The 14,381-nt window shown below is 38.4% G+C and overlaps 1 protein-coding gene and 1 non-coding gene across 9 annotated transcripts in view; one reads left to right on the forward strand and one right to left on the reverse strand.

Moving 5' to 3' along the window:
• Oatp26F (Organic anion transporting polypeptide 26F) overlaps positions 1-14,381 on the reverse strand; it is a 47,596-nt gene that overhangs the window by 15,749 nt on the left and 17,466 nt on the right. For 7 of the 8 annotated variants that reach the window (XM_069110786.1, XM_069110785.1, XM_069110783.1 and 4 more), the window contains 2 exons: positions 4,906-5,122; positions 379-547 (listed from right to left, as the gene is read on the reverse strand). In XM_069110786.1, coding sequence (XP_068966887.1) covers positions 379-547; positions 4,906-5,122 — 386 coding nt within the window. Of the gene's footprint in view, positions 1-378; positions 548-4,905; positions 5,123-6,632; positions 10,186-14,381 lie in introns of those variants that run through there. The other variant, XM_069110787.1, reaches the window with a different exon arrangement.
• Positions 4,357-4,428, forward strand: TRNAC-GCA (transfer RNA cysteine (anticodon GCA)). Its single transcript has one exon. It is a non-coding gene; the product is annotated as a tRNA-Cys (tRNA).

A 14,381-nucleotide genomic window follows, 5' to 3' on the forward strand; every position in this document is an offset into this window, starting at 1 on the left:
TATATGTGTAAGGTATATATCTGAACATATTTGTACGCATACGCTTCATTGATTTGCTGCAAGATTGATACAACTAGGGAATGTGAATTGCCAATAAGAAATCAAGTTAGAGAAAAGGTCTGTTCGTGAGAAAAATTGAGAGAAGATTGATCGATTTTGTAGATGCATTAAACTCCTAACTTGTGGTATCGTCTAGTGAATATATGTATTTATATATATAAAATTATGTATAGTAAATTGCCAATAAGAAATCAAGTTAGAGAAAAATTCTGTTCTTGAGAAAAATTGAGAGAAGATTGATCAATTTTGTAGATGCATTAAACTTCTAACTTGTAGTATCGTCTAGTGAAATATGTATGTATGTATATATATACACACCTCGGTTTCGATGCTTTTGAACGGCCGCCTAGATAGCTCACTGGAACGAGTGTAAGGAAACTAGCTATGTCGTATCCGCCTGCTATCAAGCCCGTCTGCGATGACCTCAGACCAAATCTCCTTTCTATCGTGGTTATAACCACGTTCACAAAACCATTGACCACCATACCTAAAAGAAAAGCGTAGGATTTTAATAAAATGAAATTGCAAAATAAACGAAATCATACACGTTGGTAGTAACGTGGTTTCAAGCAATTTTGATACTTAAAAGCTTGAAGTGAAACAAATAAATGATAGTTCAGCTTAGTGATAATAGTGTGATTTCGAGTTTGCTCGAATTCAAGTCGCAAAATTGGTTCATCTAAAAAAAGTCAATATGTATTCTCATAGAAATTATGTAGTTTTGCGTATGGAGGTGGGAAATGTTTCCTTCAATGTTATATGCATATCGCGCAATGGTTACGTAATAGAAGTTTCGAAGAATCTTATTAGAGCGATACGATTGAATCGATGAAGTGTTTGATCATCACCGACAGCCGATTGGTTGGATAGTTTCTCTAACGAATGCGTAGTCCGCTTATTTATGTATTATTAGGTAATTTAGGAATATTTATTTAAAAAATATGTAATAATTATCGAAGTTGTTTCAACGTCTATAATTTTCACTTCGTTCGCTGTATTTAATTTGACTCAATTTATAAAAGTTCCAAAATCCATTCCTCTCTGCACTGAAATTCAATTTCCTTTCCATCGAAATAACCAATTTCGAACTTGTAAGAGCTACATATATCGTGGGCTATTTTACACCGTACTGGAAAGCATCGTACAACCGATAGTATCTGAAATTTTATCAATCCTGGCCGACTTAAAACGGTAGGAAAGCGATCGATAGGAATACTCGAGTATCCTGATAATACTCCTTTCGATCTCGTTGTCCCCGTTCTCAAATTCGGAACAACATTGATCTTCGATACGCGTGTGTCGTTCGTATCCGATGCACCGAAGCAAATTCGTGTGCCGGGTGTAAATGAATCAGAAGGGCTAAAGTAATTGAATTACGATCTCCCCTCTGCTCGATTCAGTGTCCGCTCACCCTCGAAGAAATCGCTCTCTCGAACGTAAATCTATTAAACACTTCTTTCTCACGAATATACACGATGCTGATCACCTCTGAATCGAACAGTGTTCGTTCGTTCGTTCGATGCAACAAACAGGCGTTGACAGGGCGTTGAATTACAAAACCGGTGGCCATGCTGTACAGTATCGTTTGACAAAAGCGTTCAACCATCTCTGACAATCGCAAAAATCAATCTTCTCTCTCTCTGCGAGATTCAAACGTGCAGAGAAGAGAGTGGCAGGTCCCTACTCGAGATTTTTGCAATATAGATTCTCCTTTTGACGGTTGTGTTTCGGTAGAGAGTCGTAGTTATTTGCTTCTGGTTTTATATTCGGTTTAACGAATGGAGCTTTTTTAAGAGAGGCGGTTTAAACCGAGAGTCGTTTTTGTAAGGTGGAGAAATTTTGCGATAAAATTTTGTGTAAAATTTTACTAAATTTGCTGTATATGTAAATTCGCTTGAAAGGTTTACGCAATGATATAAAATTTAGTAAATATTTTTATTGGTCAGATAAAATTGTACTGTAATGTTCAACAAAACCTATGTTTTACTTACTAGATTTTACGTTGTAGAACGATTGATCATATTTTATTCGCCTCGATCGTTATCTTTTATACATTATTCTTGCTGAGTGCCTTTACAATTTATATTTTTAACGTTCTGTATATTTCAAACCAATTTACAAAGAAGCTTAATAGCTGTGCTATAGTTTATCACGCTAGCGTTATTTTTCTATGGCGTCAATATTCTTATACTTGTGAACGGATAGATTATATATATGTGTGTGTATTTATATATACGGGTTAAGAAAGAAACAGGGTCAATCGGTAGCTGGAGAAGCAAATCGTGCACGGCACACGACTGATGCTCTGGCTTTAATTAAAATTCTCTTATTAGCGGCGGTACAATGGGAAACAAAGGTGGTTCATTTTCCGGGTGGACAGACGTCGGATATGTCGACACTCGAACGCAGGCCTCCTTGCTTCTGTTCGTGAACGTCTGTGAACGCGTTAATTCCATGGACATTGGTAGAATGGTATGGAAGGGACCAGTTGCGAGTATTACTTAATTATCGGATATTTGAATATCCAGCTTAAATTTAGATTTCATTGAGAACACTATACCGTGTATACAGTTGCCCGTGAAAATACTCGAACATTTTCAGACCTCTTTCACGTATACACAAAAGGTTTCTAGGAGTACTCGAGTACTTTCGTTACTCACCGTAGATAGATGTCATAAATCGAATTTATGGGAATATTTTTTTAACAAAATCTGGATCGATTATCATCCGGACCAGCAGATGGCTCGATACTTATAAACGCCTTGGCATACACGGTTATAACAGCGAACTCACCAGGATCCACGTAAGCGAAGTATGCACGAGTATCACGCTCGTACGCCTGTACTTAGTCACCGGCGAACTTATTCTCGACTTATATAGACGATTGTCGAGTCCATTGTCCAGCAATTTGTTCAATCCCACTGGAGAAGGCACGAACCTCCAGCAGGACGATTTCTTTTGTCGCTTGTCAAAGAAGGGGGACGTACAAACTTATTTAAACTAAGTACCCCGCACGACTACCGCGTTCTCCCTTTTCTTCATTTCCCCTCTCGCCAACGTCGACGACCTTCGTCCCGTCGTTGTAACTCGCCCTTTTCGCCTCGATCGTGTTCTCCTTTCGTCGACGTTGTCCCACCCTGCAACAGCCCGTCAACCTCCTGCCACCGGTCCGGAAAACTCGATTTCCGGTTATCGTCAGTCACCGTCGACCTCTCTCACCCTCTACCGACCCCCTCGTGCCACCGTGAAAGCTTCGAAATTGCATTCGAATGCACCGCTATTAGTAACGCCAAACGGCGATATAGCAGTCAATCAGCTGCTACGTGTTTGTATTACTATATGCGTGTATGTTTGTGTGTGTTTATGTACACTCAGGTTCATAAGCGTCGAGACATTTAAGGAAAATCAGAACTTGGAACGATTATTGTTAGGAGATCATTAACGCTTTGAAGCTTTATTATTAAACATATCATATATGTTTATGTGTATTATATAAAGCTTCGTTTGAACTTTAAATTCAATGTATGTATGTATGAGAATGTATGTGTTATATATTTGTCTCATTAACTACAACATCGCTCATAATTATTTGGACACTTCCAAATCGTTGTAAATACGTGAAATATACTTCAAAAGCGAAATTTCAAGCCTCTAAATACGTTTCGACAACGTATCTAATCTTGGCCTCTGTTCTTATCTCAGATCGGAAGGCTATTGATGAAAGATGTATTAAAAATAATTTTTTAATAATAAAGAATAATTTATATATATACCTGGATGGATATAGTAAAAATGTTTAATTTTTCGATTAGATCGCAAGTGTCCAAATATTTATGAACGAGACTGTACATTGAATTATACCGAAAAATCAGCATGGATTTGTTCACTGTGGTTTGGAGAATATTGTTACCGAGTTGGTTGATGGTATATTGGTAAATGTCGCGTTTATGATGGACAGGGTTTTCAAATTCGATCGGCAGTCCAGTCGTTTTCGATACGTCGTTCGTGGACACGCAGTTTATCGCTGGTAGGGGTGTTTGACGCGTTTGTGGCGACTGATTACAAAGCACGTCTGTTACATTACGTTTAACAACTACGACGAATAACCCTTTGCAATTCAGGCAAATCAGTTTGTTGAACCTGTGTGTTTCTGTTGTTGTCATTGCACAGCCTTGATCTTGTTTTACTAATCTATTATATCTTTATCGAAAAAGAAATAGCGTTGTTAAAATTGGATTTCAATCGATAAAGTGATGATCCATTGATCAATTCCGATTATTCGTAAGTTTATAACGAGGGGGTATAGCTCAGTGGTAGAGCATTCGACTGCAGATCGAGAGGTCCCCGGTTCAAACCCGGGTGCCCCCTGGCCCTCCCTATTTTATTATGTTTTTAATAATTTTAGACGCGCGGGATAAAAACAAAGATTAGAAGGGTTTCACAATGTTCAGAATGTTCAAATTCAACCGTCTACAACCACGAACATACGGAAAAATTGCAATATATTGTAATAAGGAAAACAATTTTTTGATTTATTTAATTCTTCTTCGCTAAAATCACCCCGTCCCTCCCAAAAAACAAACAACACTGATTTATTCAATTGATTCAAAGTAGTACTTAAAAATAGTACTTCAAAATCAATTCCAATATCGGCAACAGTTATCTATTCTGTGCTATTAATTACATTTATTCGTCGCTCTTATTAAATATAAATACACCTTGCTAAATTACAGTGTACAATACAACTTGCTATTCTATGGACTTTCCTTTACCCGACACCAAAATTGGCAAATACATGGGTTTATTCTCCTGTTGCTCGAAGGGAATCAAATTTGAATCGCTTACCTTGCATTGCACCTGTCCAACATAACCAGAAAAGCGCCCATTTCGCGGTCCGAAATTGCTGCAGATACATGGGCCTGAACCAGAACCAACCACACTTCGGTTCATCCGTCCTCTCCGACTCCTTGGCTGTTTCCGGCTTTATTTCCGGTTTCGGCGGTCCGTCCCTGAACTGTTCCGAAAAACTGGACAGGGTCTCGTGCATGTCCGGCACCCCAGACTGTAAATCACGTTATCACCGTTGACACGGTCAGAATCGAATCACTTTATGATTAATGTTGGGTAATACGTATGATAATAATAGCTGACATGAGTGCCGAATGTGTATTACTGGTTGAAAGCAACTTATAGTGGTATTTGTTGAATGGTAAGCTGATTATTGATAATTATTTCCTGTTTTAATAGTGTTGTATTTGATCATATACTGTGGGTGTTGGGTACGCATTTATAGGGAAAAGAGCGCATTTTAGTATTTTAATTTCATTATCGCTATTATGTCATTCTAAATGCAATTTCCCCTGCATTAAATATTTGATTTTAAAGGATGAACTATAAATACATTTGTATCATTTCATATAGATATATTTTAGGAAGCAATAAGATTCCTTCCATCCCGTACAAGGAAGAAATGAATTTAATTTGTATAGCTTATATATCGAATATATTTATTATAATTGAAATTGTAAGTCATAATGATAAATATATTATAAATATTATGTATTATGAATATATATTGAAAAATCTTCCAGTGTTTTAATTACTTATTTAATGTATTAATAGTATTGGTAATTGTAAGTTGTACTGTAATTGAATATTTAATTGATTTAAGAATATCAATTTTACAAGGAAAAAAATTAATAATTGCAAGCTTTCGCTATTTATATTTTTTATATCGATGCGATATCGTTGAACGCGCACGGAAAACGAAAACAGATTAAAATTCGCGATTGCGTGTAAATAAAATCATAGCGGAAGAAGTTAAAATTGTAAATATGTAGACGTGGAATTATTAGTTATCGGAAATTGCGCGATGTGTACCGAATAAATACATCATCTATATCTATACGATATTCCCCGCATCAACTTTAATTATTGGCTTTCGCCTGTACGCGTAACATCGACATGAGTAACTCATACTACGATCAAGGGGTTTAATTTATGTTTTATCGGTATCCTAACATTTTACATTATCACGCTTCACACGGTTCTCATTATCCGTTTGACTGACGGTAATTAACACTCCTCTATACGATTTGGTAGCTAATATGAAATTGGAAAACCGGTTGCGTATCACGTGTCATGATTAATTAAGGTAAGTTTTTCCTCGAACTTTCTAAGTAGAAATGAATATTAAAAAAAAAGTATGAACTTTTAAAAATGTACTTGTAACATTTTACGATAAAACTATGATCTATGAACCATTATCTCGTAGAACGAAATAACTCAAGATAAAAATACACAAGTAAGATATTCGTCATCTGACATAATTACAACAATAAATCAACCAGTTGTATCGGACAATTCCCTTCGTGATCTATTCGAACCTGCTCAATATTTGATCCCTTTAAAAATACGCACACTTGGGAGGAAGCTTTATAATTAATTCTAGAACCTCGACGTTACAGGCAACAGTTCCTACCATAGAACTTGGGAGCGATCGATCGACCAGCATCGATGTCACGCTCGCCTCCTAAAATAAACGCAGAATCCAATATTTCCAGAGCACTTACGCTGAATGCAAATTTATCCCTCATGATTCTTGCCTCTTCTTTCACGTTCCACACCAAAAACGTTGAAACGGAAACACACTGTGTCTTATACACTTGTCAAATTTCGTTTACGCGGCACTGATCGATCCTAGCATCCTCCGTTTCCGGTTTCTCCCTCTAACTATCGGTTCTACCCGTTCTACGTTGTATTTTCTCAAAGAAACGACGTCGATCGCTTCGAAATTCCGCTATATGATATTTCCATCGTGATTGCGGATTCGTCGAGCGTGTCACGTTCCGCGAAACCGTTTCTCATCGCGGGCAAAAGTGGCGTCGAGAACGGAACTTCCGGCACCCAGTCACGCTTCGTCGTTCGCCACCAGCTCCTCGACTTCTTGCCTCGTGTCGTTTCTCAATCCAATTTCGACAGAAGTTCGCTGACTTTCTCAATCTTGGTAGGATAACGAATATTATTGTCGGGAAAGAGAAGCTCGATAGTATCGAACGATAGGGCGCAGGAAGGAAGTGAAGAATTCTGTCAGTTTGATCGCGATCTTCTTATACAATACGCTTAGATATGCGGTGATCTTGGATCGATTCGTAGTTTTGTTCCTTCGTCCATTAAACATTCGCTTCGTCGAGGTCGTTGACCGAGGAATATCTAAAAAGATGTTCAATCTTGAGCTGCTTCCCTTCTTCTTTCTTATATCTTCTTTTTGTTTTTCGTTTCGCTTCTTCACTTCGTTAGTCCGCTCTTCGACTGACGTTCCGCTTCGAGAAACAGCTGCGATTCGCGCAGATCTTGCAGCGATTTAGTAACGCGTTTTAAGTTCAGTCAGTTGATTACTGACTCGATTTCCGCGTCTTCGTTTGGAATTTTTTATTCGAAGATTCAAAGTGCGACGAAGGTTTACGTACGTACACTATTTTGATATGCTCGCTTCTTCTCGAACGATGGGCGAAAACACTGTTTTATTTTATTTAATTTACTAATTTTATGAATTACTTTATAATTTTCCGGAAAATTTTGAGAACGATAGAAACCTATCTAGATACGAACATATGTGCATCAACCTGTTTCCTTCCTCTTGAACTGTTTAAACGTGTTCATTTAAAAGTCTCGACAAGAGAAATTTGCTACGGAGCATCTAGAGAGTAATACAAGTTTTGACACACCGTTTCAATGTGTTTTCTTTTAATCGAGCTGCGAAGGATCGCTCCTGTAGCACGTTACCGGCACTATCGTTTGTCAAACGTCCGGATTGCAGTTTCCATCCGGTTCGTATATACCTACGTCCCTCTTATACGCGTCCTCCGGTTCCGGCGTTTCTCGTTTCACCTGCAACGATCGTCAAACGCGCGACGTCGCGAGAGATTCTATCCGGCCCGTTCACGCGCATCGTTATAAATCCTTCGAGAGGACCGGGATATCGTTTTTCGAACGAATGGCCCGCTGTGTTTCACCTCGTCCTCGATGAAATATTCATCGTCTACGCGGGATTTATAATTTCGACGGGGAATTTATAATTCTCCTTTCGTTCGATCGAACAGCTGCCTTCTCTCGTCGATCACTCGCGATCGCTGGAACCTTGATCGTATTTTATCGATCCCTCTAGTATTCTATTTAATCTCTGATTGATCGTACCGATAATGTCTTACCGATTCTTGTGTTGTATCGTGCTTAACTGACCCTTGATCTATTTTATTTGCCCTTATGGTATTGTATTTGATCCTCGATTTATTTTATCGATCTCTATAGATGTTTGATATTTAATCTATCGTATTAGTAAATCTTTAATCCGCTGTATCGATACTTATAATATTCTGTTTGATGTTTGCATCTGAAGGAACAACTGCGCCCCTTTTTGATGATCATCGATGATAATTCGATTTTCAATCTGTGGTTTGTCGATCCTTACGATATTCTATTTAATTCCTAGTTTAGTACGTTGATCCCTACAGTACTATACTTGATTGTGTAATTACGCGCGTTGCGTTTTACGGTCGAAGTTGTCCTTTCCGGAAGCTACGTGGGATTTTGCGAAGGTTTCTCTTGGACACTCGGACTTACTCGTTGTTGCTTTCTTCGTTAATGGGAAAGTACGAGTTCGTTGAGTCGGTGGAGGCAAATAGAGAGACGAGTTTGTGAGATGCAGCGTGAAAAATGAAATAAATCGTGGTTTTTGTTTATGTAGGGTGTTAGTTGCGAATTGTTGAGACGTGAAAGTTTCTTGGATTTACAGGACGAAGTTTAAAACACTGTTCGCAGTAAATCGTGATTTTAAAGTATGCAGAGTTATTCAAAATTTATAGGAGTTTTATAAAGATACGTTGCGGTATGTTTCTTAGATTCGGAGATATTAAAAATTTCAGTTGGAAAGAAGCTTCATATTCGTGGAATCTCACAAAATCGCTATTTTATTTTGTACCGTGTCTTCTGACTACTAATCGATCTCAGTAATAAAATTTTCCGACTCGAAGTCTCGATATTTAAGTATCTTCGAGATCCACAAGAGCGAGTATCAGTCAGAAATTACAAAAGTATTTTAGACTTAAATTTTCCAAAAAAGCGAAAGCGTTGCTCAACGTTCAAACTCTCCAAAGGCAAACTTCAATTCACAAAATCTCAGGACGTTCACGATCCGTGATCTCTATCAGTTCTATCGATAAAAATGTCAAACTTGGACAAGCAAAGTCCAGAATATCGACGATCTACGAGCTTCGTTGATGTCATTGGTTCCATCAAAACCACGATTTTCGATGTCTGCCAATAACGTTGATAAAAAAATAAATAAGTAATCCAAGAATGTCCACGATTGCGTCCAACTTGCGTTGAAAAGTGTTCGAAAGACGAGTCTGTAAAATTCACGAATACTCAGGATTTCAACTATATTCGCCAGTTTTAATAACAATGACACGAATTTACGAGATCCAAGGATATTTACGATCCATCGATTCTTCTAATCTGAAATCGATAAAGTTCGAGAACGTCTTCACTATCCACGATGCCCGTCTTATAAAACTTTCAAACCTGAATTCATAAATTTCCAGGATCCACGATCCGCACGATCTTTGTCAATATCGTCGATAAAAATTCCAAGCTCCAGCCCACAACATCCAAAAGTATCCACTGGCCACGATCTTCGTCAGTTGCTGCATCCCATAGATCTTTCAGACTTGAATTCAAGAATACGATCCACGATCTCTGTCGATAAAACTATCAAACATAAAACCAAAAACATCCACAGCCTCCGTTAATATCATATCGGTAAAAGGAATTCAATTTTAACCAATTTCTCGTAAATATGGAAATGGCAATTTCGACTCTACAAAGTCTGAGTACTCTCAAGATGCACTGTTCCCGTCAGTTCCCACGATCAACGACCCTCGAGGTCGATCAAGCACGACACGGCCACGCAAATGAGACGATCCGGATGGCGATCCGAGCGCGTACTAGGCCGCGTGTCACACGCGACTGAGGATCGCGAGCTCGTGCTCTCAGAGTTTTCCCCGCGAGTTAAACCGCCGTATATGCTACTACCGCCGCTACTCTGCCACGACAGACATCCTCCATCCTTCTTCCTTCCACCAGTCTCTTCTCCCTCTCGAGCTCTCTCCGCTTCTCTCCCACCTTTTCATCCCCTACCCTTCTAAACCCCAACCAACTCTTTCTCTCCATTTCTCTCTCTCTCCCTCTCTTCCTTTCTCTCTTTCTCCCTCTCCCTTCCTCCTCCCCTCATCACTCTATTTGTCTCTGTTTCTCCTTGTTTCTCTCTGTTTCTCTTTCGTTTCTCTCCGCTCCCTATTCGTCTCTTATCCAACCCCTTCCAAAACCACCCCTCTTTCACTCCGTGGACGCGCGACACACTGTAAACCGCTCCTACTAGCTGTTGCTTCGCTCACGGGAACCAAAAAATCCGACAGCCTCGCCGCATCTGATAAGGCTCATTAGTTTGCGTTAATTGCGCTGATTTTATGCACGATTAAAGGCTCGTTTGTGTTATCTACGTTTAGGTGTAAGATAATGTGCTGGTTCTGGTTTTAGATAAAGACGCTTCTTGCAGATATAATACATATAATAAATAGGTTTTATGGTTATTATAGCATTTGCGAATTTATATGTTTCTTTGGTATGGCATTTTATAAGTAGTGGTATGATTCTCTTTATTGCACTAAAATCATAGAGACTATGCATAAGAGTATGGAATGAAAATGGAATAGCACGAAATACGATAACATGATCATATTGATGTTTTTACATATAGATACTGTAGTACGTATTTGATGAGTTTAACTGTTTGTTATTGCACGTAGATCCTTTTATCGCTGTAAGAATATGAACTAAAAATATTCGATATATTTTGTGGACATAGATCTCGCATCTTGCAATTTTTATGCGTTTAAAGAAATATTAGCAGAATAATGAAACATCTGAAATAAAAATTTCGAAAAAAGCACCAACTCGGACCAACACAAAAGGCGTTTAGAACGGAAATTTATAGAGTACTTGTTTTGTTTTTAATAAAAATACACAGAAATTCTTCCGCATTGAACAGCTAAGGACAAGAAAATAATTAAGGGAAATTTGCAAACATGATGTCGAAACGGTTCGATCAGTGTACTTTATTCGAATGTTATCGTTCGTCTATGGTAACGTGGATTCGTAACGTGAAACGACGCGCGGCCGAACGGCGATCTAAATCGAACAGGGGCAACGAGCCTCGTTAATGGAACGCTGGAAGACAAATGCGTTTCTCGATACAGAGCATTAAGAAACTCGTTGCAACGGCAAGCTGGAAAATAGCTGGAACTACCGGGCTATCGGTTTCGTTGGTGGCTCGCGGCAGGAGTTACAGTTTATCTCGTTGCACCGCAGTTCGCGATAGTTTGCTTTGCTGCGGTCAAAAGTTGAGCTTTCGCTTGGGACAAGGCAATTTACGTGACAACGATGCAAGTTCGATCCTCTACTATCCCGCTCAAAATTAACGACTCACTGGAGAAAAATGTTCTTTGTCGTAATATTTATCCTATCCTAGGAAATATTTCCTTCTTTAGTGGCACTTCTCTGTGTCACCAAAAATGTGGTAGGATTGTATATAAATGTATATATATAGTATGGGAATAACAGGTCGGTTAGACTAGGAAAGGAAAGCAACGTGAAAAACGTAAGAGGACGGAGGGAATATTTTATAGGGACTTCCGCGAAGTTTCTCATATTTCAAGATGAGGTAGGTCAGGTATGGTATCAACCGTGGAGAACGTGTTTCGAATTTATGACGGTAATAACCTAAGTATGCAGACTCGAAAAGTTCCAAATAAATCATCCTGATAATATTGGTCGTTAGGGAAGGACCGTAAAGAGGACGCGGTTGACGTTGAAAGCACGCGGCGAGGAATCGATAGCGAATGCGAATTTAATAGATTATACGACAAATATCCGATTCGATGGACATGTATGTAAGTATGTGTGAACAACTTCGTGGTTCAAACTCTAACCTACCTGAAGCACCTATTCTCGGATTTCTGGCATTAAAAAATTCGGTGGCTGTTTTCGGTCGATGATATTTTGGAAGCTGACTGTCGCACTTTGCCATGTAGGACTTGTATTTTTATTTGTCGCCTTTTCCGTGATTGAATTAAGATCGTTAATGAAATTTTACCAGTGCTAATACTGTCTTTCGTATAGGAGTAACATCTTAAAGATAAAAGAAGTTCTACAAGTAGATTTTATAAATTAGGATATTTCTATATTTTACATTTTTCATATGCTATATAGAATATCGTAGTTTGATGCTTTTAAGCTGTGTGCAACGCTAAGCGTAAATAATTAGAGAAGAATTATAGATGAATCTTTTTTTTTTAAATTCAATTATCAAGCCATGAACTGTATTTTTCCACGTTCTTGCAGTGCTCAACTATCTTTGTCGCTGGCTAGATAGGATAAATTTTATGTATATTTGAACAGAATTCTGGATACTTGCTATTTTATATCAGTAGTGACGGAAATGAATAAAATCTTCCATATTGCGACACACAATCTGAGCTACGCGCATTACAGAGTTTATGCTTAAATGACATGATCTTTTTATCGCGAGTTCAGTTTTTCAGCCAATTATAAATAATCTGTTTATTTCGATACACGGTCTCAAATAAAAAACAATCATGAAAAAGAAAAATCAAGAACTGGAAGTCGAGTACTTTGTCAGGCATCGTAATATCCGTAAGAGAAAGGAGTACATCACGAGAGATTCGTCGTTTAGAAAGAATCAACGTTCCGCTGTCTGAAATTCGCGAAGCGTTAAATTAAATTTCCCAGAGGCGTCAGCCTGGCATCGAGAAGGTCGATTGACACGAGACTATCGATATTTAAGCGATAACATCGCGTCCTCTATGAAATGATCGTTAACAGAGGCTTCCATTTTGCCTCCTCTTGTCATCCGACAATTCGAGAATTGAAACCTATACGCAGCTATCATATCCGCATCGATTTTATATTTTTCGTACCACGAATTAATTCTCAATACTTTTCGTCGAATTAAAAGCATTCCCGTTTTTTATTTTCACTTAGAAAGTCTTATCGTTAGCGTTACTATCAGTGTTAATTTTTCAACAACAAAGTGAATTTAACTAGCTTAACTTTCTCCTTAAGGCCTTCGCTGTAATTAATTAAATGGAAAAACATGATAAATTTATTTTTGTTTTCTGCTTTTGACGGCTAGAGTTCGCCTGGTTTTAATTAAAAAAACGCTGCGGTAAACTTTCACTCGTGGTTACCCTTCAAGTGTAAAAAAAAGCGGGAATGAAAAGAAAGAACTAATTAAGAAACGAGACAAAATAAAAGAACCAGGAAGAAGGGGAAAGATGACATTTCTGCAAGAACACTGGTAAATATCTTCGTTGCATAATTATGGATTTAGAGAGGTATTTATCGGCGAGAAGGCAGTGGTGCGTTCGAAATTCCTTCAAGTGCAACGCGCTTGTACCGCAATGATAACGGGCCTCGTGTAATTAAAGTCCTTCCTATCTTTAGGGGGCCACTTCCGTTGCTGGATACACCGACTCGTTTATGCCGCTGCTACGTTTTCTCAAATATCCACTTCCCGAGTTGACGCCCACGATCTCTCTTCTCTTCTCTTCAATTCTCTCTTCTCTGTCTCTCCTTGATCGCGTTTCCAGATCTCGTCTGCTGATATCAGTCGACTTACGACTCCAGAGGTCAAGGTATATACATTTAAATTGCCGCGCTTCCTATATTATAGACGCTCCGCCTTGCTTTTATTAAAAAATTCCTTTTCACCGAAGCTATTACGAAACGAAATCGTGACCATGGCGTTATCTTTTTTATTTCGTAAATAAAGTGCGCGTTCTGTTTTGATGAGACGAAGCGGTCAACAGATGGATAATGATATGGATATCGATCGATCGTTTGCGTTACTGCAGCAAGAATTGATAATAAAACGTATAAAATGCTACCAGCGGGTCTTTTCATTTCAATTTCCCTTTTTTCGGGACCACTATCGGAAGAGATATTTTTTCAGTCGAATTTTTCCATGGGACAATTACGATGAAATATTATCCACACCTGACAAATCGTATATAACTGACATAACGAGCATTTATTATAAAAAATTACCACTAAATATTCAAGTCTACTGACGTAATAAAAGACTTCCTTCTGCTTGCACAAGTAGATATAAATCATCGTAGCCATCTTCTTACCAATTGAATATTAGCGATATGAAATATACGTGTTTAAACGGGTTTCAAATT

Source organism: Bombus flavifrons, chromosome 4 (assembly GCF_040668555.2).
Source record: "Bombus flavifrons isolate JBK064 chromosome 4, iyBomFlav1_principal, whole genome shotgun sequence".
NCBI classification, from domain to species: Eukaryota; Metazoa; Arthropoda; class Insecta; order Hymenoptera; family Apidae; genus Bombus; species Bombus flavifrons.